The 26,354-nt window shown below is 49.8% G+C and overlaps 2 protein-coding genes across 8 annotated transcripts in view; both read right to left on the bottom strand.

Moving 5' to 3' along the window:
• TXNDC2 (thioredoxin domain containing 2) lies at window positions 1-12,328 on the bottom strand. Its single transcript, XM_031439190.2, has 2 exons — window positions 6,407-12,328; window positions 1-6,114 (listed from the first exon to the last, which is right to left on the bottom strand). Exons 1-2 carry the CDS (start codon window positions 6,477-6,479, stop codon window positions 3,833-3,835), a joined length of 2,355 nt encoding a protein of 784 aa, XP_031295050.2. The 5' UTR covers window positions 6,480-12,328; the 3' UTR covers window positions 1-3,832.
• A 120-nt stretch (window positions 12,329-12,448) lies between these two features.
• RAB31 (RAB31, member RAS oncogene family) overlaps window positions 12,449-26,354 on the bottom strand; it is an 83,704-nt gene continuing 69,798 nt past the window's right edge. For all 7 annotated transcript variants that reach the window (XR_010378716.1, XM_064481616.1, XM_064481618.1 and 4 more), the window contains 2 exons: window positions 25,814-25,923; window positions 12,449-15,806 (listed from right to left, as the gene is read on the bottom strand). Coding sequence is in view for 6 of the 7 variants with exons in the window: in XM_064481616.1 (XP_064337686.1) it covers window positions 15,709-15,806; window positions 25,814-25,923 (208 nt within the window). In the remaining variant the exon portion in view is untranslated. The remainder of the gene's footprint in view (window positions 15,807-25,813; window positions 25,924-26,354) is intronic.

The following is a 26,354-nucleotide window of genomic DNA, read 5'->3' as shown; positions in this document are numbered from 1 at the left end:
AATTTTAATGGAGAAACACAGAGCCTAATGTTCATTGCTCTTTTTACATTGATTAATGCAGCTACATAAAGATCCCTTAAAGTATTAGCAAAAAAATATATACTCAAGCATATTTCTCTAACTCCGAAGTTTTCATAAGTCTACGAGGTACAAAGTCCTTGAACATTACTTCAACCTGCTTGAATCATTAATAACATTCACCTTTGCACATATTATCTCTTATGGGTTTGGAAAGAATAATAATTTTTTAAACCCACGAATTCCTGGTACAAACGGTAGTAAAGTATGACCATCTTCTCCATAGTTAAACATGTTAACCTTTGCTCTAGAAGTAGAATTACTCTGTAATTATGAATTTGTTTATGATCAATTTTCTGTGTAACCCAATTCAGCAAACATTTAAATGAGCATATTTTCAACACATATCGAGGCAGTAAATTGTATGGGGTACAGGCTTTGGATCTGAACTGCTGGGTTCACGTACTATTTTCTGCTGTGTGGTCATAGCAACTTACTTCACCTCTCTGTGCCTGTTCTTGTAAACTGGAGTAACAAAACCTACATCCCAGGTGTGTTATAAGAATTAAATGAGTGAATGCATAGGAAGAGCTTAGAGTAGTGCCTGGTTCCAGCACTGTTACCTTATCAACGTTAAATGTTGCTACTGCCGTGCCCGGCGTGTGGTAGGTGATATGGCGATGAGCTAATAATAGATGTGGTCTCTGCCCTTACAGGCTTACACTCAAGCAGGAGAGACAGATGTGAAATAGCCCCTTTGCAGCTAGGATTCTGTTCTTGAAATAAATTCAATCTGTGAGTTACACTCAAGTGATACTGAAAGCGAGCAGTGACACAGGGCCGGCTTTCTGCCCCTCCATCTGTTTTCTGCCAAGGCAGCAGGGAGCCTGGAAGCTTTCTGCAGCAGCACTCCGGCGCCCTTCCACCAGTTCCCTGGGATCCAGAGGCAGTATGTTTTTGCAGGGTCAGCAGAAGTATCGGCTCCTGCTTCAGTGCGGGCCCCTGGGTCAGAGGCAGGAGGTGCAGCGTCAGAGGTGGCGGCTGCCCTGTGGGGAAGCTCAGTCCTGCCCTGGGAGTCATTCCTGGAGAGCTGAGTCTGGAGTCTGCTCCTCTGTAACCTCCTCCACTAGATTGTATAAGCATCTGATTCCCCTGGTTGTGCTGCTTCCTGCCTGTGCTATTAGAGTGCTGCAGCGAGCAAGGCATCGGGGAAGCCCAGAGTGGACCCGGAAGGAGGTCAGTGGTGTTAGAAATCTGCTGATAGGTCCTCTAAAGAAAGTACTGGAGACGATTCATCTGATGGAATAATGGGGGCTCTGGGGGAAAATGTCCATGAACACAGTCATTGCACCCGAAGCACCCTGACAGACACGGATGGTGGAGGGTGGCAACCTACGGAAACAGGCACGAGGTCAGGAAACATCACAGGGATGCGATGCTGACGGAAGTGCAGGTATGCAGAGGGTGCTTACTGGAGATTCGTCAGACTTCGGTAAGAAATCAAGATTCCAAGAGAAGGCAAATGGACGCTTCACCACATAAAATCAAGGCTGGAAGAAGACTCAGGAAAAAGACTTACTGAGCTGCTTTTTCAGAAGGAGGATTTTCTTTGGAATTAAAGGGCTCTGAGAAATTTAATTTATCCTAGCCTCACTGGCTCAGAAGGTTTTCCTTCCCTGCAGATGTGATAAAAAAGACACTGGAACCCTTGAAAACACTCACACATGGCCCATTTTTTTCCAGATGCTCTTCATTGCTTCCTAGCTCCCTTTAAATGACTGAAACCCAGCGCTGGAGCTGACTGGCAATAGGAGCAAGCGACACGGACATCTGGGCCCCGGCTTCAGAACTGCAACACTGATCCCTTCTCTGGCCGGGTTCCCCTCCCGGGGTTGCACTGCACTGCATCCCACGGCCAGGGACCAGGGCCAGCGTGCAGGCTGACCCGCCCAGCTGCTCCGTGCCCTTTGCCCTCGCCCGGGGACAGTGATGCTCAGACAAGTAAGCTGAGCCCATAGCAACCAGTATATAATCATTCCTATTTTTAATCTGGCCAAAGATCAATAGAATCATGAATTTTGAAGAACTGTAAAGCGAAAGAATGTGAATTAAGTCACAGTGCAGATGTAAGCCATGGATTTTAATGTGAACAAATGGTCTTTGAAGTGTCTACAGTTAGATATAAAGTACAGCCCAGATTATGTGTGGTTGAATCACTCATCAATCTTACCTGGATGGTTCAGCATCAGAAGAAATACTTTAAGCTGAAATTAGAGTGCGTCAACCAGGTAAATGAAGAAGCCGACCAGGTTCCTCATCGGGGTGGAGAATCCATGCCCTGTGTAATGGAGGGCGTGGCCCCTCGGCCCTAAGGGTAGAGTGACTTCTTGAGGTCATGTACGCCTGGATTGCTAGAGTTTTACAATTTTTCCATAAAAGCTAGAATTCAAGATTTTAAAGGGAATCCTGGTTTTTGAAATGTTGACAAATAGTTCAAATTCTTTAAAACATTCTGGACCAGCAGAAGATAAAATGGCGGCTAACAGGAAATGGGGGGGTAGTTGTTCAACGGGTCTGAACTTAGCTACACGAAGTGAGGAAGTTCTAGAGGTCTGCTGTGTGACACAGTGCCTGTGGATGACGACGTGGTGCCGTGCACGTGAAGATTAAGAGGGCAGATCTCATCTAAAGTGTTCTTAACACACACACACACACACACACACACACACACACACACACACACACAGAGGAAAGGGACACACAGGGAAACTTCTGGAGGTGATGGGTATGTTTATTGCCTTGATTGTGGTAAGTAGGTGTATGCCTATGTGCAAACTCATCAAATTGTATCCATTAAGTCTGTGCAGTTATGTGTGTGTATCATCCACAAAAACTCTGACCAAGCCACCATCTTTGGTCCAGAACTGGGCCTTTGGACTCCGAGGCATCTGGGAGCAGAAGCGCAGTTACCAGGGGAACAAAGCAGGAACTGTGCTACTAGGCTGCCGATGTCATAATCGCGGCAAGGATCACACCGCCTTAACCTTGAATGACAAAGCCCTTGGTCAGAGAAAACCAGATGTTTTGAGCTGCCTCAGGTTTCTTAGCATAGATTGGTAGAAAGAGGCCTGGACGTGACATCCAGAAACCTGGCCTTGGTCTCAGCTCCGACACCCACGAATCCCAGACAGATGTGCGGAACCCATGGAATTTCCCGGGGCCTCCACAGCACTTCCCACACACGAAGGAGTCAGATAGGATATGTGCATCTTTCAGATTCCTTACTTCCCTGCGTATTTTATCAGAAATCCCAGAGATTGGTGAGCATCAGGAGAGAAATTTCCATTCCTCGTTAACTCCTGTACTTCTACAGAAGAATTGTCTAAATTTCCCATGTTCACTAACTACACGGGCAGAATTTTCAAGACAGAGTGATAAAATATCAAGATTAAAAATGGTGGGGGGAGGGCATAGCTCAGTGGTAGAGTGCATGCCTATCGTGCACAATGTCCTGGGTTCAATTCCCAACACTTCCATTTAAAAAAAATATTTAAAAAACCTAATTACCCCCCCAAAATAAAAAAAGGGGGCCATTGGAGTGCCAACCTCCACCAAAGGAAATTCTAATGTCACGCTGTTCCACAGTCACGATGGGAGTTAGTGCTCTGACTGCTCTTGGGGAAGGGCAGCGCTAATGTTTCTAACGTTCAAGCAGGTGGCGTCTGGACCCGCACTGTAGTCACACCTCATCTTGTAATAAGAAATCACAAGCTGATAAACAGCTGGCTGTGTGCAGTGCTTTCGGAACACACGATCACTTTAATTCTGTGATGATGGTTTCCAGTTTTTCCTTAAGGGCGCCATGGAATTCACCCACCTTTTCTTCTCTTTTATAAAACTGAAAGGTTGGGATGCAAATGACCTTGCAATCTCTCACCAGCTCCTCGCACTCGCCGGCGTCCACTTCCAGGAACACCACGTCCTCATGCTTTGCAGACAGGGAATGGAAAAAGGGCTTGATGGCCCTGCAAGACCCACACCACGCGGCAGAGAAGTCCACGGCCACCAGCCTCTCCCCGGCTTCCTTCAGCGCCAACTCAAAGTCCTCCCTGCTCAAGATCACTTGTACCAGGTCCGCCTCCAGGAGCTCCACGCTTTCTTCCGCTGGCTTCAGGATGTCTCTCACTACGGGCCGGACGGTTCCTCCTAAGGACCTGGGGTTGTCCTGCTCCTTGGGCTGCGTGGCTTCCTCTGAGGACGTGAGGGTGTCATCCTCCTTGGCCTGGGTGGTTTCTGCTGAAAACTTTGGGATGTTGCCCTGCTTGGGCGAGATGGTTTTGGCTGAGAGCTTTGGGGTGCTGCCCTGCTTGGGCAGAATGAATTTTGCTGGGAAATTGGGGCTATTGCCCTGCCTGGGCGAGATGGTTTTTTCGGAGGAATTGTGGGTGTCAGCCTGCTTGGGCAGGATGGTTTTGAGTGGGAAGTTGAGAGTGTTACTCTGCTTTGGTGAAATGGTTTTGGCTGGGGAATTGGGGGTGTCAGCCTGCTTGGATGGGATGATTTTGGCTGTGAGTTTGGGGGTGTCCGCCTGCTTCGGTGGGATGATTTGGGCTGTGAAACTGGGGGTGTCTGCCTGCTTGGGTGGGATGATTTGGGCTGTGAATTTGGGGGTGTCTGCCTGCTTGGGTGGGATGATTTGGGCTGTGAATTTGGGGGTGTCCGCCTGCTTGGGTGGGATGATTTGGGCTGTGAATTTGGGGGTGTCCGCCTGCTTGGGTGGGATGATTTGGGCTGAGAAATTGGGGGTGTCAGCCTGCTTGGATGGGATGATTTTGGATGGGAAATTAGGGGTGTCAGCCTGCTTGGGTGTGATGATTTTGGATGGGAAATTGGGGGTGTCAATCTGCTTGGGTGGGATGATTTGGGCTGAGAAATTGGGGGTGTCCATCTGCTTGGGTGGGATGATTTGGGCTGAGAAATTGGGGGTGTCAGCCTGCTTGGGTGGGATGATTTGGGCTGAGAAACTGGGGGTGTCAGCCTGCTTGGGTGGGATGATTTGGGCTGAGAAATTGGGGGTGTCAGCCTGCTTGGATGGGATGATTTTGGATGGGAAATTGGGGGTGTCAATCTGCTTGGGTGGGATGATTTGGGCTGAGAAATTGGGGGTGTCAGCCTGCTTGGATGGGATGATTTTGGATGGGAAATTGAGGGTGTTAATCTGCTTGGGTGGGATGATTTGGGCTGAGAAATTGAGGGTGTCAGCCTGCTTGGGTAGGATGATTTGGGCTGAGAAATTGGGGGTGTCAGTCTGCTTGGGTGGGATGATCTTGGCTGGGGAATTGAGAATCTCACCCTCTTCTGGTGAGATGGTTTTTTCTGGGGATTTGGGGGTATCAGCCTGCTTGGATAGGATGATTTTGGATGGGAAATTGGGGGTGTTAATCTGCTTGGGTGGGATGATTTGGGCTGAGAAATTGGGGGTGTCCATCTGCTTGGGTGGGATGATTTGGGCTGAGAAATTGGGGCTGTCAGCCTGCTTGGGTGGGATGGTTTGGACTGGAGAATTGGTGGGGGCAGCCTGGTTAAGGGGGGTGGTTTCTTCTGAGAACTTTGAAGTGTCGCCCTGCTTGGGCAAAATGAATTTTGCTGGGAAATTGGGGCTACTGTCCCGCTTGGGTGAGATGGTTCTTTCCGAAGAACTGAGGATGTCAGCCTGCTTGGGCAGGATGGTTTTGGATGGGGGGCTGGGGATGTCAGCCTCTTCTGGTAGGACGTTTTTTTCTGGGGAATTGAGAATGTCACCTTCTTTTGGTGGGATGTTTTTTTCTGGGGGATTGGGGCTGTCAGCCTGTTCAGGCGAGATGTTTTTTGCTGAGGAGGTAAGTATGTCACTCTGTGTGGGCAGGGTGGCTTGGGTTGGGGAACTGGGGGTGTCACCGGCTTGCTCAGGCGGGAGCGTGTCCATGGCCCATGGGGCTTCAGACCCCTCTGCAGGTATGTGTTGAATGTTGCCAACTTCATGGACAAAGGCCGCCGGGGTGTGTGCTGGGACCAGGAGAGTCACATGGCTGGACAGAACCTGTAATAATGGGCTTCCTGAAGAAAAAAGTCAAAAAAAAAAAAAAAAGGCAAAGAAGAAACAAACAAAAAAATTCTGATCATATACTCCAAGGAAGACAGGTGTCCTTCTTAGAGCTGGAGAACCTTGTCTTGTAACAATGTATTAGTTTGAATGATCACATTCAACAGAAGGCCAAGCAGCATGTGACTCCATGGAAGTGTTTCGTAGGGTTTTGCTTAACTACAGCTTTTCTGCTTATTTTAACTCTGCAGCCAACTCCCTGAGCGCACCGGTCCGCAAAGTGCCCTCCTCCCACCCCAGCCTCACCGTCATCCGTCTCTGCTGGTCTGTGCAGCTCTGTTCCCAGCTCTCCCGGGGCTCCAGCTGTGTCACTCTCCATTTCCGGCTCCTTGTCTGTTCCTACTCCTGTTTCACAGACACCTCATAGTGCAGGCAAGGCCGTCCCCTCCAAGCTTTCCCAGCCGAACATCATACGGTAACGACCTGTGTCCAGGTGGAGCTCACAGCGGCCTTCCCTGTCCACGCTCACAGGGCACTGCCTGGGAGTCTCATGACAGCCTGGGTTCGGGCTGCACTGCGGGCCAGGCCCTGCCCAGTGCCTAAAATGCATTCACAGGCATCATTCCCACAACACAACAAACCCCTGAGGTAAGCCCCATTGTGATCCCCGCCCCACAAGTGAGGAACAGCCTTAGGGAAGGCATGTAACCCTCAGGGTCACAAAGCTCGCACGTGGGCGGGCTCCAAGCCCACCCTCAGAACCCCCAGCTCTGCGGTGCTGCGCTGCCACACAACCCCGACCGGGCAGGTACCTGAGGCCACCTTTCCCTCCCTCCCTCTGGGACTCCCAGGCTCCAGCTTACTCTTTCCAACCACCAGAACCATCTACTAAGTGCCTCCTCTTACCCGTGTGACCCCCCCCCGCAAAGTCCTGTCCACTCATCAGAGTCCTGTTTGGACATTTGAAAGGGAGGTTACGACACAGAGGAATTCCCTGAGAAGAAAAAGACGTGAAAACATCTCCCATGTAGACGGGGAGCCCAGAGAACAGGTACCTGTGTGCTGGCCTCCCCTCTCCAGGCTGAACCTCGGCATGGACGCAGGCTGGACGCGCTCAGGGACAGGCTGGACGCAGAGGAGGTTTGCCTCTGCTCCATCTAGAAGACCAGGAAGCACCCGCATCCACGGGGACTCCGCATCCATGTGGCGGCAGGGGCCTCCGGCACAGGGTGTGGCCAGGTTCTTGGGCCAGGGCTGGGGAAGTGCTCACACCCTGGAGCAGGGCTGTGAGTCTTCTGAGACCAGAGAGCTACAGAAGCTCAGCAAGAACAAAGAAGCCCAGGGTAGGGGGGCTGCGACCGCAGGCTTGGACCTGACGGGTACAGGCTGGGCCAGAGGGGGGCAGCACAGGCCCCGGCCCTAGGCGGGATTCGCCGGCCTCAGCCAGTGCCCAGTTCAGGGACCGGACCAGCCCAGCCCGTTCCCCGGGGGAACAGCAAGAGGCAGAGGGCCCACACACAGCGAGTCCACACGGCCTGTGCACCCAGACACCATCGAGAAAGGGCACGAACCGGGAGGTCGATTGCCCCCGGAAAGAAACCGTGTTCTCTCATCATACCCGAGGCAGGACAACCACCCAGCAGCTGGGAACCAGGGTCTGGTCTCTGGAGAGATGTCAGGCCAGACCTCCACATGGAAGTCGAACACCCAGAGGCAAGAGTTGAAAACATGGGACTTCATGGGGACTGGGAACTGGATGGGATCACAAGGAAGGGGGTGTCCGTGAGTGGGGCCATGATTTGCAGGAAGCACCTGCATCTAAGTGGCTCAGACGTCTGTGGCACAGGAGAAGAGCCGGAAGGACCGTGGGGCTCGGACCCAGAGCCAGAGGAGGGTCGGGGGGGGGGGAGGGTGACACCGCAGGTGCCCTGGGGGACGTGGGGAGAGTGAGGAAGAGGTCAGTCAGGGCAGGACTGAATCAAGGTTCTCCTTTACGATGTGACTTGGTGTGAAGGAGACACCGTAGTTTGGTGGGGACAAGGATGTGGGCTGGAGTCTGTCAGAACCAGAGACGATTTATGCACACGTGTAAGGTGACAGGAGGGGAAAACGGTCTGGGGGAATTTTAAGATCGAAGCAAAATCATAAAAATAAAAAAGGTAGGGATGTGCTTTAGAAGTGAGTTGGGACCCTTTTCCAAAGAAGCAGAAAAGGAGAGGATAGGTACAAATCCAGAGAAGAGTCGAGGCCGAGGACTGCAGAGGACGCTGGCCCCCTGGGCCCTGCAGGCCCCCCTGGGGACCAGTTTCAGGGCTGGGTTCTCAGCAGGATGGCAGCGCTGCAGGCCCTGTGACGTCAAACTTGTCAGACCCTGATCCGGAAGTCATTTCAAAAAGGCAGTTAGGAACTCAGTCAGGGCCGAGCAACAGTGTCAACATTGAGGTCAGGGATGCAGAAAAGTTAAACGAAGCTGCCTGAGCGGTGAGGGGAGGAGGGTCACCCCGCCAGCAGTTTGGGATCAGACAAGAGTGAGTGCAATCTTGTTAATGGAGCAATTCAGCTCTTCCGGCCAGAGCTGCTGAAACCCTAGCTCCCCGGCCAACACTTCCTCCTGAGATGCAAGAATTGAGATGCAAGAATCATAGCCTGGCTTCAATATGGGGCAGGGGGTGGGGGGTCTGCTTCCCATGTGCAGTTAAGCCCTCTGCACTCCTCCGGCACAAATGAGAACAATCGTGCATCCTTCTCAGATGTGCTTTGTGGATAAAATGCGATGCCATTTGAAAGTACTTGGCTCTTGGGAAGTATTCAGTGAACATGGATTTCCTTTCCCCTACTCCCCTTTTTTTTACAGTCCTGATAATGAGAGTAAAGAAAGGAGAAAACAGAAAGTGGTCGAAGGTACAAACTTCCAGTTGTCAGAGAAATGTGTCCTGCGGAGGGAACACACACCCTGGTGACTATAATCAATAATACCATGTTGCATATTTGAAAGTTGCTAAGAGAGCAGCTCTTAAAAGTTCTTGTTGCAAGAAAGAAAATTTGTAAACTGTGTGAGGTGACGGATGTTAACTAGATTTGTGGTGATCATTTTGCAATGTATACAAATAATGAATGATTATGTTGGATATTTGAATCTAATATGTGTCAATTATACTGCAATTTTAAAAGTTAAAAAAATTGTTAAATTAAAAAAGAATGGAGGAGGTCATAGATCAGTGGTACAGTGTGTGCTTGGCATGCATGAGGTCCTGGGTTCAATCCCCAGCACCACCATTATAAATAAATAAATAAATAAACAAACAAACAAACAAACAAACCCAATCACCTCCCTCCAACTGAAAAAAGCAAAAAATAAATGTAATGATAAAATAAGTAATTTAAATTTTTTAAAGAAAAATTTAAAAGAAAGGAGAAAATAATAGAAGCTAGTATTTGACTTCTGCCTCTCTTTACTAGACCATGGTCTTAGGCAATAGTTAACCTGTTATGCCTCAGTTTCCTCATTTGCAGAATGGAGATAATCACAGTGTCTACCTGATAACAGGGGCTGCGGAAACAGGAGGAGGTGAAACGATGCAGAGCGCCCGGGACAGCACGTGGCACACGGCAAGTCGCCGCTTTGTGTTAACTCTCGGTCACGAGCACTTGCTCTGAGCCAGGACCAGCAGTGCTTTCTGCAGACTGAAACCGCACAGCCCCACTCAGACCCAGGACGCCACGTGAGCCCTCCAGGACCTCAGTGCTTCCTTCCCACCCTCCCTCGCCCACAGGGGGAAACAAGGAGGAGCCATCCTGAGAGCAAGCTTAAACCTCAAATGAGAGAGCCCACTGAGCAGACCAGGGAAGCCAGGGCTGACGGAATTCACCTTTCCCACTAGACAGAACAGGGCTCGAGGGAGAAAGTCAGTTGTTACATAAAAAAGAAAGGGACACACTCTTGTACCTCTGAGTTTTGTGGCCAGGAACCCTTCTTTCTGATACTGCAACATTTAATGGTTACGGTATTGTTGTACGGACAGTTTTAAGTATTTAACTAATTTCCTTCCACAGGACATTTGTATTATTCCAACTTTTCCTTGTTGTAAATGATACTGGGACAAACCTTGCTATGGGCCCATCACTAATTAAACCTGTGCTGGCCAGACCCCACGTCATGCAGTCCCTCGAGCAGGACGTGCCATGAGCCGTGTGAGCGCATCAGTCACAGCTTCAGACGATGGAGCTCAGCTGATATCCTGGCTCAGCCTCTCAGGGATCCCTGAGCCAGAACCACCAGCTAAGCAGACTCCAAACTCCAGTCCACGGAAACCGTGAGGTAACAGTGTTTATTCTAAGCCACTAAGTTTTGGATGAAATGTGTTATGCAGTAGGTCATGTGTATATGTGTTATATATGATAAATACATGTATATGTGTGCACATCTAAGCCACAGATGACATACATACACACATGCACATATACTGAATTCCCAGAAATAGCAGCATGGGATGAGGGGGTCACAGACTATGATCTTTCCCAAAGTCTGAGATTCACATTTGCCAAACCACTTTCTAGAGAGACCATACCCATTTATGCTCTGACCGGCACGTCTGAGTGTCCATTTCCGGCATGCCTGACAACACTTGGTTTTGTGTGTCTGGTTTTTAATAAACAGGGACTGGAGGGGAGAAACAATTTCACACACACAGGAAGCCAGTGGAAGTGCTCGCTGTGGCAGTGTCTGGAAACAAGGGAAGACATTTTTGGAGAGGATGCTCACGAAATGAGGGGAGGTCTCCCTCCCCTTCTAGCCAGCCGGCCTTGCTCGGGGACAGTCCCTGGAAACAGGAGACATGTAGGGACCGTTTAGAGCAGCCAGAGGCAATGCGCTGGGGCCAAGCTGGCTCCTTGTCTTTGTTCTCCAGGGTGCCCACGTCAACCAGCGCTGTGCTGTAAAAACTTGCAAGCTGCCTCAGCCCCGGGTCCTGTTCCACTCGCGCCCAAGAGGGGAGAAAGAAGGACAGAGGGTCGGAGAGGAGGAATCTCCATGTACGGCGACACTGAGGGGGCTGGGCTGCACAGAATTTGCTGGCTAAATCCAATCTAAAAACATTCCCCCAAACTGCCATAAATGATGAACCACTTCTTAGAGAAGCGAAGGAAAGGCCAGTTTTCTTACAAAAATCAGAACCCTGGGTTCTGGTGATGGTGAGCTGTGTTCTTTTTTCTTTCTTGATTGATCATATTGAAAGCAGCTTCCTCACACATGCCTTGGGGAGTGACTCGAGGGCTGAGAACATTAGGCACCGCTTTCCTCTCCCTTCACATCCCTCCCCATGTTCATTTGTGCATCGGGGAAGCTCCGCGCAGACAGCAGAAGGTCCCCACGTGTGTGTGCAGGAGTGTGTGGGCCAGTGGGCAGGAGGCTTAGCAGAGACGATGCAGGGATGGTGGGTAAGCCTCAGTCAGTTCACTGGGTACGTTAAGTCAGCTCCCACACTTAGGAAACTCTTCCAGCACATTTAAGAAGTCAGCCTAATCCTTCATTCATTCATTCTTTTTTTTTTCTTTATAATCACTTACAATGTGTCAATTTCTGGTGCTGCAGCAAAATGTTTCCCCTCGTTGTTTTTGTCTCCATATCCTGTCTCTTTGAAAGAAATTAATACAGCAAAATACAGAGACTAATAAAACATACTTGAAATTACCAAAGGCTATCATTCTGCCACACTGGCCTCAGATTTTCGTATCATGAAATAAATCAAAATGACTGACAGCTAAACGCCCTTTGTTCTCCACCCTGATCCTGTTTACTTCCCTGCCTCCCCAGACATAAGCCCTGTCCTGAAGTTTATGTTTTTCCTTCTGATCCTTCTCTTATTTTTATGTGCACACATTCGTGAACAACGTATTATTTTGTGAGTTTACACGCTTCTGTACTTCTCCAGCTTGCTTTGTTCACTCAGCCAGGGCCACGGCTCTGTTGCTCAGGCTGCGCACTGCATAACTCCTGAGGACTTCATTCCCACAGGCCACTGTGAGAGTGGTTCTCCTGGGAGTGAGCAGGATGGTAGGCCTGCTCCCCACATTTTGTCTGAAGATACACTTTAATGCATGGTAGACCTTGCGTCCATTGTAATTACCCTACAGATTTCATTGTGCGGCTGTGCCCCATTTTATTAACCAACACCCTTAGGGGAAGACTACATTTTACTGTTGCAAACAGTGCCGCAGAACATCCTGACATGTGTCATCATCTGCACAGGTGTACAAGTGTCTCTGGGGAATCACCCTTCTCTATTCTGAGGTGACTGCAATGCTAAAAAACTACTCCATCAAACCTGGTAAGAAAAAGGCAAACTCGGCAAAACTGAAAATATTTATTAGTATGAATCAGTGTGTGTTAAACCAAAAATAACAGATACAACTGGGCAACATGGAGGGCAATGCTTGACTACAGAATACAAGGGGCAAAGGTGCCAACAGTCTGTAGCCGCGTCTTCCATATGCGAGAACTGGGTCCAGCCCAGACAGAAGCCCTTTGTAAAAACACCAGAGAACAGAGCGCTGACGCTGGCTTCGACAACGATGGTTAACCCGGAACCTAAGAGGCCTGAAGACGGCCCAGAGCCCTCTCGCTCGTGACCCCGCTCCCCATTCAAGTTGCAATGAGCAGTGCAGAGCAGTGAGGCGCAGGGCCCCTAAGAGGAATGGGTTCCAGCCCTCACAGGCCACACTCCTTAACCTCAGAGGACAAGCCACCCCAGCCTCCCCTGGTCCTCCATGGGCCCAGCCCTGTGGTTGCCTGAAGGCTAGTTTTAGGTCCTCGGCCTTCTGTGGTCTGCAAGGTCACATCATCTTCAGCACCCCAATGTACCACTTTCCACCATAAAATGGCAGGTCGATTAGGCACACTTGTGACATGCTGGCACGACGCCACTGCCACCCTAGGGGTTTCCGCTGGAAATTATCCCTCTGCGGGCCTGTGCCTGTGTTACGTGTGACACACAGCCACAGCCAAACTCAGCCAGCGAAAGGGATCACCTGTCGGTGTAACAAATACGAAAGCACGTGTACACACACATGCCGCACAGGAGGGAGGAAAACAGGGGAGAGCACGTTTGGGGAAATCAGGGCAAGGGTGCTGCGTCCGGGAGGCTGCTCGACATCTTGGAGCAGCAGTCATTTCCCGGCCCTTACGTTAGAGGATGTGGTTGCAGCTCAGCGATTAGAACAGCCAGTAAGGATGTGAAGGCAAAGGGAGGAAGAGCAGAGCGCCTGGTCGTGGACGTGGCTCGAGCATCTGTCTCCACGTTCACGTGGACACTGGCGCACCCACGAGCCGTGGACTCTTTCCATCAATTGCTCCAAGGAGTGATTATATACATACATTGCCGTCTGAGGGCTTGACAAGTTAAGGCCATACTGAAAGGCAAAAGTGTGGTTTCCACCCTCATGTACTTCTGAAATAAAACCCTGGGCTCGAGGGTGGGTAGCTCTCTACGGGAGGTTAAAACCAGCTGTTTCATGCAAGATGCAAGCACTGAAGCCCCAGCCCAGAGCTGCAGACTCTGCTGGGAAGCGTACCTCCTTGGCTTGGCAACCTGAGCAGCCATCCAGAGACAAGCCCAGGTCCTCGGGGACAGCTGGATGAGGAAAGGTTCCAAAATAAGCCTGTGTGTCACCTGGAAAGAGGTCACTGGCATTTACAACCCAATTTTTTTTTTTTTTTTTTTTTTTTTGGAAAGAGGTAAGCTAGTCGCTTGGCCGGCAAGCGGAATCACGTTAGCCTGTAACGTTGACAAGTGGAGCAAACCCTAAAAATCTCTGCAAGGCTCTGCCAAGACATCCCAGTGCCATTTGCTAACAGTTTTTGAGGTACCTGTCTGGGATACCTGAGAGGCACTCTTGAACCAAAAAATAAGTGTTTCCAGCCTTCGCAGCCTAAGACTGTCAAACTACTCTTGCAAACTGGGGAAGTAGTAAGAACATGAAATTGACAACACACCCTCGAGTTTAAAAAAAAAAAAAAAACACACCTAAATCTGTGATTTCTACCTGTTTTCTTGATTGCGGTCCACAGAAAGAGTGTGAACTTGGCCCCCGTCTCTCAAGGACTCTTGCTTTTTCTGCTGGCAGACTTGGTGTCCCCACCCGTCCAGAATACGGTGGGCACAGCTCACACCAGTTACTGAGCGTCTGGGTCTGTAATCAGCTCATGATCTCTGATTTTTACATCATAGGATTTCAATTAACGTCTGCTGAGCTTTGAAGGTACCAGCTGGCCCTGTCCCCGCGCTGCTGACCAACCACCTCTGAGGCCGTGTTTTTACTGTGTCTCAGCCCCACGAAAGGCGCCAACCCGAATGTCCTCTGAGAATCACTTCCCAGTATGAACCCTCATGGGAAGCCAACTGCTTCTTGACCCCAGGTTTTTTTATGAAAGTTAGAATGGAAATAGGATTGGAATTTCCAACAGGAATAGCTTTCCTCCTTTCCAGGCCTTCTTTTCTTCCACTGGATTCAGGCATCTTTAACTAACAGAGAGACGAGGAATCTGAATTAAAAGGTGTCATGGAAGCCTGTTCTCAGCTAACTGGCCTTCCAGGAATGGACCTCGGGTTGGCCTTAATACCCACCTCCTCATACTGGGCGTCTTCTAAAAGGCTTTCTCTGAGTTTGCAGTTTTGGGGGTCTAGAATCTTAAGGAGCTGGTACCTCCTCTGGCTGGCTTTCCTGTAATCTATTCAAGAAGTTTGCCCTATGGTTTAGATTCAAACCTCCTCCAGCTGGTTTGTGCCCCTAGACATGACACCAGGCGCACTCTCAGTGAAACAATACACCCTCCACGTGTGCAGGAAGGCATCGCTGTGGAGCTGAGGCGTACCAGGAGGTCTCTGGAACCACATGTATGTCCTACGTCTGTCACTGCTTACCCGTACCCATGTCAATGACTTCCAAACGAGGCCTCCAAACCCCAGAATCACATGAGATAGTTTACAGTCAGATTGGTTTCTTTGCTTTTAAGACCAAAACTTAGAAAAATGTTCATCAAATCAAAGTCCGAGATGTAGACAATGGTTTCTAGTACCTCCTTCTCCACTTTCTTAACAGCTCGAGCCTACAGCTTGAGTGATGGTCCAATCACACTCCACTGAAAGGTGAGCCACCTTAGATTAACCTTTCAGTGAAGGCTGTGTACACAACTAAGGCAACGGCACTGAAAAAGTTCCTGAAATTTGGTTAGAAAACACGGGAAATCAGAGTGGACCACCACTTTGGAATCACACATGTAGTAAGCCAGGAAGACTTTTGCACAAATTTAGGAGTGTTTCAAGGTTTTTAACAAAAAACTCAACTATACTTAATACCTAATATCCGTCTCCTCTGAGTGCATTTCATGCACTAAAAGCCCTTTTGTGGCGATGTTCTGGGTTTTCCCAGTTTTTGGAAATCCTTCTCCAGGGCCACTCCCTGCCCCGCTCCCTGCAGGTCTTCCAGGATGCCCAGCTGGCGAGCTCGCGGCTCTCTGAGTGAGGTGCCGGCCCCCGAGAGCGGGACGCCCTCCAGCAGAGCGCGGGCAGGTGGGCTCTGGCTTCCTCAAGCACAGCGGAGCCCGGCCCAGGTCAGCAGCACCGCCGGCCGGCCTGCGATGGTGGCTTCCCAATTTTGATTGTTCCATTGTTTCCATTTTCATGGGGGTCCAAGGGTGGGATCTGGCGACCTGCAACGGAAGGAGGCCAAGGCTGAGTACCTTTTCCCAGCCGAACCCTCATGCAGACTATGGCTGGGCTGCTCACAAGGTAGCAGGGCCACGGGGGGAGGTCTTACCCTGCCTTCCCTCGGCTGTATCAGGTCAAACTCGTGTTTAGAAAGTTCAGGAAAGGCAGAAGCAGCTTTCTGACAACACAGAACTCCCTGGATTCGGAACCCCTGCTCCTGAGCAAACAGCTACCTTCTCTGCACTGACATCAGCCCACCGGCCGCTCCCAGTCTCCCCACGGGCCCATCCACCAGAACAAGCTGCTTCCGGGCTGGGCCCAGGGCTCCAGCTGCAACAGTGAGGGCTCCTCTCTGCGCTTCTCAAAACAGAACTGGCGTGGGAGTCGTGCTCTTCCCAGTACCACCATTCATTAACACTTAGCTCCCATCCCAAGTCCTTGGAGCGTGACCGGAAAGCCCTCAGAGACATTCTTCGCAGGGAACAGTCGGCCACAAGTAATCTTATGTTAATTTTAAAGATTATCCTAGAGCCTCTGCTAATGCACTCAAGCTAAAAGTAAGCAGGAGGTGGAGGGGTGGGGAGATAGCAGCCCCGGAGTACGTGCTTTGTGTTTGTTGGTTGGGTTTTGTTTTCCTTTGTGACAATAAAGATATTCTAAACCTGCGCTGATGGTGCCCATAAAAAACACTCAACTGTACATTTTAAATTGGTGAAATGTAGAGTATGTGAGTTTTATCTCACATAAAGCTGTTTTTTAAAAGGCAGTGGAATCTGGAAATAACAAATATTTGTTTAAAAGCTCACAGTTTTAGGAGATTTTTTCAGAGGCACATCTTCAATGGGTCCTGTGAGGCTGGTGGAATGGCTGTTAATGATCACTGTTTTATGACTAACCCAAGAACGTAGGTCACACACAGAAGGTCATGTCATTACCAGGTGGCATCTCGATTTTCCGAGGGGTCCCAAAGTCTGTGTCCTCCCCTCAGCCACGCCAGCGCTCTATCCCCCATGAAAAAGGCATGAAAAATGAGCTTGAAACAGGGATTTTAAAACATCAGCTAACTAGGATATCACATTACCAGGTAAGCAGTAATTAGAAATGGAGGGGAAGTTAGTTCCAAAGACAAAGCCCTTCCCGCAAGTGGGTGCTGCACAAGGTCCAGAGAGAGTCACACAGCCCTGGGAGAGGTGCGTTCTCGCAAGGGCGGACATCATCAGCTTCCAAGGGATTAATGCATCTTGTAGTTTGGGTGGTACGGCCATTCCTCAAAGCTCACCAAACAGATGAGGTCACTGACAAGCACCCCAATTCCTCACCCACTTACAGAGCAGACAGGAAGGTTGTAGTGATGGCCATGGCCATGCTCTGCCATCTGTACCCCTGACAAAGCTTCGCAGGCCATTCTCAAAACAGCTCTGTCCTCATCCAGAAGCAAGTGAGCACGTACTTTCCTTCTGGACACGCTGTGCTTGTCTTCTTAGTCATCACCGAAGGAAGCAAGCAGCGTGCTCCTGCTCCCCCAGCCCCACGTGGTGAGCAGGGCGGAGGGCCCCGCGACCACCGGCGCCCTGGCTTCCTGAGCTCAGAGCTTCCCAGCCCCGCGTCCCAGACTCCTCCAGAGAAAGGTGTGTGTGTTGGAGGGCTGGTCGTCCTCAGTTACAGCATTCCTTAAACTGTTTAAATGAACAACATTTCCGGGCGTGAGGATATAGCTCAGTGGTGGAGTGTGTGCCTAGCATGCACGAGGTCCTGGGTTCCATCCCCAGTGCCTCCACTAAAATACATAAACCTAACTCCACCCCCGCAAAAAAAATCCACGTGCCTCTTGAGGGTGTTAGGAGCTGCAATAGGGACTTTTGGGTCATAAATATTTTTGGACAAAATGATAATTGTGATCGGTGCACACTGTTGCCCTAGTTAACAGGCAAGTACTGTTCACTGATCAGCATTTTTGATGATATGAAAATCCATGTCCTGTACTAACAGCAACTTCATGGTGTTCTTAAAATGTCAGCCCTAAAGTGAGCAAAAGAGCGTTAGACCTCCAGCCTTCCTGTACACGACTTCGTCTGCAATGCCTCGTGCCATACATTTTCATAAGTTTTTTCCTACGAAAAGTACTGCAAATAGTTAAGAAGCTCATCCATAAGACATTCATTAAAGTCACAAAAAATGGTCCCCTCTTATTTGCTTTAAACTGCGAGCAACATTTTTGAATCAGTGACCTGACTTCTGAGAGATGCCAGAGTCTATTCATCTTCAAAATATCCCAGATCTCACTTAACAGGACCAAATACTTCTCCAAGACGGAATTACTGCAGTTTCCTTAGACTTGGACCTTCTTATCGGGCAGAAAGAGTTTAGAGATCTGAGAATGAGCGTCCCAGCTGAGTGAATCTGGACACGTTCTCTGATGTCTCTGTGACTGCCTTTCCCCACCTAGAAAAAAGACACGGGAAGTCGTGTGGGGACGACACACCACGGCCGCGTGCGGTTGCTGTCATGGCAGGACCTGACAACAGTGGACGGGTCCTCAGCCGTCCCAGGCTCCAGCCGCAGCTCGGGTGAGGTCTGAGCAGGGAGACACCCCGTGTTCCCGGCTCACCGCAGTGGAAACCTGGGGTTTGGTGACCAGGATAGGGGCCAACCTGTTCTTTAACAGAACACTCGACCTGGGAGGGGTCCACACAGTCCAACTTCAAACAGCAAGGAGAAAGGAAGTGCTTCCAATGAGGCAAGCACCTCAAAAGGAGGAGGAAGCCAGCAGCGCTGTGAAAGCACACCAAGACCTGACATCTTGTGATCTGAGTTATCTGGAGCCTGCTGAAAGGTTACACGCGCTTACACAATGGAGCAGTTCTGGAAAATGACCGTGGCGTTTGGTACCAAGGTGATCACCTTGGAACACTGCTGACTCAGTGTTAAGTACACGGGCACAGACTAGGACAAAACTATATACACAAACATCGGGAAAGGCTCTCAGCATGACTGTGTGTTCCTGCTCTTACAAAATGTCCTCTGAGTACACATTCTCCAAACAAGTCATCCTGATGTATAAATCTCAGGGCAGGGTGTTTATTTTAATAAGGTTTGGATTGTGTAAGACTCTGCTTGGAAAAACTTAAGACTTTTTTTTTTGAGTTCCGTTTTCCTGAAAGTTGACACCCTAGAGAAAAAGCAGGTTCTATAAATGATTCCTCAAGAACACAAGATGGGCGAGACCCAATTCCAAGCAATAAACTACATCGTCACGGCTCTGGCCTGGGGCTGCAAAGCTCTTACACACGACAGAAATAAAACAGTGGGCTCACTCCAGCTGCCCCTCCCCGTGTGGTGGGCCGGCCACTTCCTGCGCAGGCCTGGGGCCCCCCGCCTCTCATTCCAGTCCCAGGGTTCATGAGCTCCATTTTGTTTCGCTGGGTGTTAGAGGCGTTGGTGTTGCCCTGTCACTTCCATTTCTTGATCCTGGTTTTCTAAATCATGCAGCTTAGTGCACTGACAAACTTTACTAGGACTTGGCAGCGGTCACGGTTGGCGATGAGCTCCAAGCCTCTTCTTTTATTTAGAAGGGAGGGGGTCTCTAGGGAACAGTGCCGTGGCTGACAGTCACGGAATGTCCCCCTGGGGAAACACACGCAGGACACCTGAGGGCATCCTCTGAACCGTCCTTTTGCTGCCGTAAAGAAGACAAGACGACCCGGAACATTAAAGAGTCTAGACCTAGGACCAGAGCCCCTTAGGGTCAGGGAGTGAGTCGAGCCAGGGCCGGGCACAAGTCCAGGTCGGGGTGACGAGAGGCTTAATTTGGGGGCAGTGGGGGAAGCAGAAAACAAAGATGAAAAGAGAAGTGGAGCAGGTGCCAACTGGTGGGAAGTGGGTGGGTGAGGAGGGGCGCAGAGACCGGAAGTCAAAGCCTAGGAGCTGAAGGAAGGGTGACGCCCAGCAGAGGAGGGTAGGGAGTGGCCACCCCGCCAAGAGTCCAAAGTGCCAAACGTCTTCAACATGGAGGGGCTGGAGTTCCTCTGAGATCATTAGGCCTCCCTACCATTCAAAGGCATCATTTCCTTACAGTTTATTTTTTAATTAATAGACTATTATTTGGGGGGGGAGCAGTTTTAGGTTTATAGAGAAAATTGAGCATAAAGTACAGAGAGTTCGCACACACGCCTCCCCCTCCTCCTCAGCTTCCTCTATTCCAACATCTTGCATGAGTCGGGAACAGTTATCAAAATTAGCCACCGCTAATCAGCAAGCGAGTGGCGTCCATGGTGCACAGCAGGGCTCTCCGTGCTGCACATGCTGTGGGTGCTGATAAGCGTGCACTGACCACCATCACAGCGTCACAGAGAATAGTTCACAGCCCTAAAAATCTGCTGCTCCACCCCGTCGCCCCCCCAGCCCCCCGCAACCGCTGATCTTCGCACTGTCTCCGTGGTTTTGCCTTTTCCAGAATGCCACACAGCTGGAATCATACAGCAGGCAGCCTTTCCACTTGGTAAATATGCATTTAAGGGTCTCTCGTGCATTTCCATGGCCTGTTAGCTCATTTCTCCTTATGGATGGATAATATTCTATTGCATGGATCTACACTTTTACTTTTCATTTTACCACTTAAAACTTACGAGACGTGCACAAAAAAAAAAAAAAACACAAGCCACACAGAACAAATCTAACAAGCTAGACTTCATCAAAGTGAAAAACTCCTGCTCCTCCAAAGACACTGTGAAGAAAATGAAAAGACACAGGGAAGTATATTCAATTTCTTGTAATAACATATAATGGAAGAGAATCTGAAGAAAGAAAATATACCTGTGTGCATATGTATAACTGAATCGCTTTGCTGTACACCTGAAACTAACATTGTAAATCAGCTACATTTCAATTAAAAACTTTTTTCAAATGTATGAAAAGACAAGCCACAGCCTGGGCAAAAATATTTAAAAAACAAACATCTGATAAAGAGCATGTATCCAAAATCTATAAATCATCTTTAGGACCCAACCATAAGCAAACAACTCAATACAAAATGGGCAAAGCTGGAACAGAGGCTTCACGGAAGCAGACACAAGCAAGGACTGCGAGTGGGCGCAGGAAAAGGCACTCCGTGTTACTGTAACTAGGAAGGCGGGCTTAAGACCACAGGGCGAGGGGGAGGGTGCAGCTCAGTGGTAGCGCACGTGCTTAGCATGCACGAGGCCCCAGATTCAATCCCCCATACCTCCACTAAAAAAAAAATTAAAATAGATAAACCTAATTACCTCCCCCTACCAAAAAAACCCAAAAAACAAAATACACAGGAGAGACCACCATACTCCCGTTTGAACGACTGAAATCTATCAGCTGGTCGTTCCCGTGCTGGTGAGGATGCGGGGCTACCGGAGCTTCATCCACTGGTGCTGAGGACGCAAGGTGCTAAGGCCACCTCAGGGAGCGGTTCGACTGCCCCTTGGACAGCGAACCACTGCCTCCTAGGTAAGCCAGCCACGCGCCCCTGGGTATTCACCCACAAAGACTTGTGCATGGGTGCTCACGGCAGCCTTGCCCATAATTGCCGAAACCTGATAACAACCCAAAGGTTTCTGGGAACGGAGTCACAGATTTTTACGCGGTGGGACACCACTCAGTAATTAAATGGAACTCAGGAACATCCACATTGTGTTAAAACTCTGTAGGACAATGACAAAACTGCTTGAATGAAGAAACTGCATGGAGGGAAAAGGAAGAAAGATGGAGAGGGAACTGACTCCTTATGAGGCGAAAAGACACGCCAGCTAATTCTATCCCTGTGTGGGGCTTATCTGTATCCAGATCCAAACAAACTGTAAAACGCAAACACAGAAACCATGTTTGACAATAATGAGCTATCTGAAAATCTGACACTAGATATTTGATGATGTTAATATGTAATAGCATTGTGATTATTAATGTGATCATGTATTGTCATTATGCTAAAGAAGATTACAGACTGAAAATATTTACAGACGATATGGTATCTGGGGTTCTCTTCAAAATAATACAGGTGGAAAGTAGTGGCTGGGGGCGGGGGGGAATGTGGGCCAGAGATGGAACCAGGTGGCCATGAGGACAGTCTGCCCTCCATCTCCCCAGGTTCTGTATCTGAGGATTCAATGCACTGCAGACTGAGAACAGTCAGGGAAAAAACATTCCAGAAAGTTCCAAAGAGCAAAACTAGAATTTGCCACACTGGTAACTATCTGAATAGCATTTAGAACTATAGCATTTACGTAGTCTTAGGTATCACATGTAAACTGGAGATGATGTGAAGATGATGTGAAGTATATGGGAGGACGTGTGTGGCTATATGCAAGTATTACAGCCTTTTATACACGGAACTTGAGCATCCTGGGATGTTGGTACCCGTGGGGTCCCGGAAGCAGTCCTCCAAGGACGCTGAGGGACAACTGCACATGATGGTTCACTACGTTATTCAGTTTACTGGTGTATATGTTTAAATATCGCCATAATAAAGTCTTCTTTTTTTAAGTTCCCTGCAATCTCATCACTGCTAACATTTTAATGTGTGTGCCTCCTTCCAGTCTTTACCCAGAAAAATATGTCTGCTGTTACATACTATGTGCTTCACATTTTATAAAATCAGGATATTACACAACTGCTCTGCAACGTTTGTTTCACACTCCACAATTTAACGTCAGCAAAGAAGGATTTACATCCTCATTTTTAATCACTGGTTTATACTGGTGTACTATGACTTCTTAAGAATTATTTCCCCAGGTTTGGATGGGGAAGTCGTTTCCTGTTTTTCACCATCATGAATAATGCTACCATAAACTGCCAGTGAGGAGTGACACAGACCAGCGGCTAAGAGCGTGGGCTCGGCGGCCCCGCTGCCGGCCTTATTTAATCCTGGTCTCTCGCTCAGCGGTGACCCAGAGCAGCGTGCAAAACTCTCCAGGCCTCAACCTCCTCTGACATAAAACAGGGCCGACAACGGGGCCCATTTCGTGAGATGAAGCTTGCAGTAACGAGTTAACATAACCCAAGCAACTGCAACAATGGCCCAGAGTGAGAACTCACTGTAAGGTAAACATAAGATGACCACACTTTGCACACTTGATCAGTTTCTGCCTTAGACTCCCTGGGACAAAAGACAGGAGAGTTTGGGGCTTCTGATACCCAACGCGCCCATATCTGAAACTGCGTGATTTCGCTGGGGCCAGCTCTCCTACACGCACTTGCTAAAGTGAGTTCTAGGGGGATAAGGACGTGACCGGCTTTACCTCCGTCTTTTCCTTGGGCCTTGGTGGCTCAACTGACCCTCGTTTGACAGCTTGCTGTACTGTGCTATAAAATGTGCAAACGTTTTGTTTCGTTTTCAAACTTTTTTAACCTGTTCCAAACCAAAAATGACTACCGAGGAAACTCCAAAACTCCAGTGGACTTAAAATAGCCAACACTCTTCGCAACGACGGATGGCAACAGACAGACATGATTGCCGCCCACAAGGCTTAACTTCCTGTCTTTCACATTAACACTCTATTCTAATTTCTCCAAACACATATGCCTGTACCTCTAATTACATTCCCTTTTAAAAAACAAACACTTCTCACCTTGTTCTCAGACCCACAGCACACAAACAAAACCCCTAGCTAGTGCAGTGTCTCCAGATGTGGCTTTCAGGACCCCGCTCCTTCTGCACGGTCGGCGCGCACGGGAGCGGAGCAGAAGCGCAGCCCAGATCCAGACATTTTTCCTGGTGAGCCTGCAGCCCCACCTCTTTTTGCCCTCAGGGAGAGACTTGTTTTTTAAAGGGGCAGGGAGTTTGAGGACTGCAGCCAGAGCACCCCGAAGAGGCAGCACCTACGTCCTTCACGGGGTAGCTTCAGCCTGGAAACAGACAGGATTCTGCTAAACAATCCTGTTAGGAAAGACACGGACTCATGTTCCAAAATCACAGTCGTCTCATTTCTGGCTTCTGAACACTCTGGAAAGGCGACGAGAAAATGTGTCTCTTGGTCCGAGCCGACATGAATTCCTTTTGCTCAAGCACAGCTCTTCAAAGCTGTGCTTTTCGTCCCCGTCCCTGTGCTTGGCTGTCGGTGGCCTCTTCTCTCCCAGCGCGTGGTCTCAGCAGCCCTGCCCCGCGGGGGCGCGGAGCTCAGCGACAGCTCGTCCTGCTCTGAGCTCAGGGAGGAGCAGGCGTAACTCAAGCTGGGGAGGGGACGGAAAAGCAAACGAGGGGGCCTGCTGCGACGTAGCCAGAAGTGCTCGGTCCTGCAAGCAGGCACCCACAGCCCGCTCTGAAGACGTCCACCTGAAGGAACAGGAGGCCCACGGAGGCACTGGGGCGGGTAGGGGGAGGCTGACTGCCAGCTGGGTCTGCAGCCTTAGGCTTGTTTTCTTCTTTGAGGTCCTTCTGTCATTTTTTTTACTGAAAGAATGACTTTGCATAAACCTCAGGCAATCCCCTAGCTTGTGCAGAAATGCCAAGCTGAATCTCAGGTACGCGGAGCCGCACGAGGGCTGGGAAGAGGGCCCGGGAAACTGTCAGGAGCCGGACGTGGGACAGGAGCGAAGGTCGCACTATCAGGAGCTGCCCTGCTTCACGAAGTCAAACCGGTAACGGAAACGAGACGTTTACTAAAACTAGCCCGAGGGACCAGAAAAGCTGAGCGTCCCCAGAAAGGACCGAGTTTGGCCTAAGGACACGTGAGGTGAATGGCATGAGCTCAGGCCAAACCCAGTGAGCTGTCACCCAGACACACAGCAGAGCCTGGCGCCCACGTTGCAACCACGGGAAGGAGCCGGAGTCTGGGGGTGTGCGGTCTCCAGCATTCAGGCCCACGAGCCTGGAGAACACTATCCTGTTGAGAGTGTGAAATACTAGCAGGAAAATGCATTCTTCTGAAGGAGGAAGGGGGAGGGTGGCAAGGACCCCAGCAGACAAGCGGGGCCAGGGCTGCAGACACTTGGCTGCCTCCTGCACCTCTCTGGGTCTGGTGAGGAGCCCAGGGCAGAGTGCCCCATCTCCAGCTGACACTCCTTCCAGCCGAGACTCAGGCGAAATACTCCCTGCTGAGGGTTCTCAGTGTCTGAAGTAATAAACCAAGCCAGCTCAAAGGAAACTGAATCTGTTGTGGGAAGCCATAGCCCCTCTGGCCTGGAAAGCATTGCCGACAATGACTTCAGGCCAGAGGGAGATCCAGCCACCCATTTCCCTCTGAATTCCCTTGTGGAATCGTACGCAGACAAGATACTTGACACAACTGCCAACTGTTCTGGGGTTTGACTTTTCCTGAGATGGGGAGCCCAGGACTTTGAGTCCCGGCACCTCACTAAGCATGTGCTCTGTGGGCATCTAAAGACACGGTGTCCCAAGACGGCTGCTGGCAGGTTGCTCTCTGAGGGGACCCAGGACACAGCGCCATTACCAGAGAGGCTGTGAAGGTGCACTATGGCCGTCGGCTGGGAAACAGCCCAAGATAAGGGTTCTTCGTGGGACCAACATAAAGAAAAGGAAGCAAACAGGACCCAGGACTGGAGACGAGGAGGGAAGCCTGCACCTCCTGTTAATAACCGACCAGAAACGAGGAAAACCTTTGCACGCCGACTCTCCATGCAGTTCCCAGTTTCAGGGCATGTGGGACACAGACACTACCGCTTGCTGACGTCACCAGGTGGAAGAAATTACTCAAAGCTTCTCTTGTTTTGTTTGCCTAGAGTCATTCGGTTTAAGGGGTGACTGGTTTTCCACACCTTATCACTCTATTTTATGTCTCCTCCCCTCTACATACTAACGTAAAATGCTACAGGGAACATCATTCTTTGATTAAAATAAAATTTTTTTTTCCAGTGGGGTTACTTCCTCTTGATTCACAGAACACAGACCCAGCACGTTAAAGCACAGGATGGCGGGGACAGAGCTGCGAGGCATCCAGCAAGTTCACACTGGAAAAGCTCTCCTCTCCCCTGACTCCCCGAGGCGAGAACACGCAAGCTGGGCGGAAAGCACAGATCGGGTACTCACTGATCCCCTGGAAGAGCTCCTCGACATTGATCGCGTTTTTGGCGCTTGTTTCAACCACGACGGCTCCGATGGACTCTGCGTACTCCCTCGCGTCTTTCAGGGGAACCTCCCTGGAAAACAGGTCAGACCCAGACAGAGATGAGTGCTTGTCTGGAAAGAATAAATAACCCAACAGGCCGAAGAAGAGGCTCATGTAGAATCAGGTCCCTCGTGTTCCTGCAGAACAACGACTCGGCTGCTCAGCCACGTATTAATAGCCTCGGGTGGCTGAGCCTTTATAAAGTTTAAAACCTGGTCTCTGGCCCCACGGAGACAAGACATGCACGCATGGAACACAGCCCACGGTCCTGCTGAAGGAAGGAATTCCAGAACAGCAGGAAGAGGCATCCTGAGTGAGCAAGGAGGGACCCAGCCCCACTTCTGGTGTTAGGGCTGACTGCAAAATTTTTCCCCATGATAATGACAATGCTTTTTAAAAATCACGCGTGTGTGTGCACACACGTGCAAATGTGCTTCTGTGAGACTCTCACAAATCAGAGGA

Source organism: Camelus dromedarius, chromosome 32 (genome assembly GCF_036321535.1).
Source record: "Camelus dromedarius isolate mCamDro1 chromosome 32, mCamDro1.pat, whole genome shotgun sequence".
In the NCBI taxonomy this organism is placed as follows: Eukaryota; Metazoa; Chordata; class Mammalia; order Artiodactyla; family Camelidae; genus Camelus; species Camelus dromedarius.
This window is presented reverse-complemented; position numbering and strand designations above follow the sequence as displayed.

Bases quoted from the DNA above. Each gene is read 5' to 3' on its own strand.
- TXNDC2 (XM_031439190.2), bottom strand. From the start codon at position 6,479: ATGGAGAGTGACACAGCTGGAGCCCCGGGAGAGCTGGGAACAGAGCTG. The intron at 6,115-6,406 runs GTGAGGCTGGGG...TTTTTTCTTCAG, and splicing joins ACCAGCAGAGACGGATGACG to GAAGCCCATTATTACAGGTT.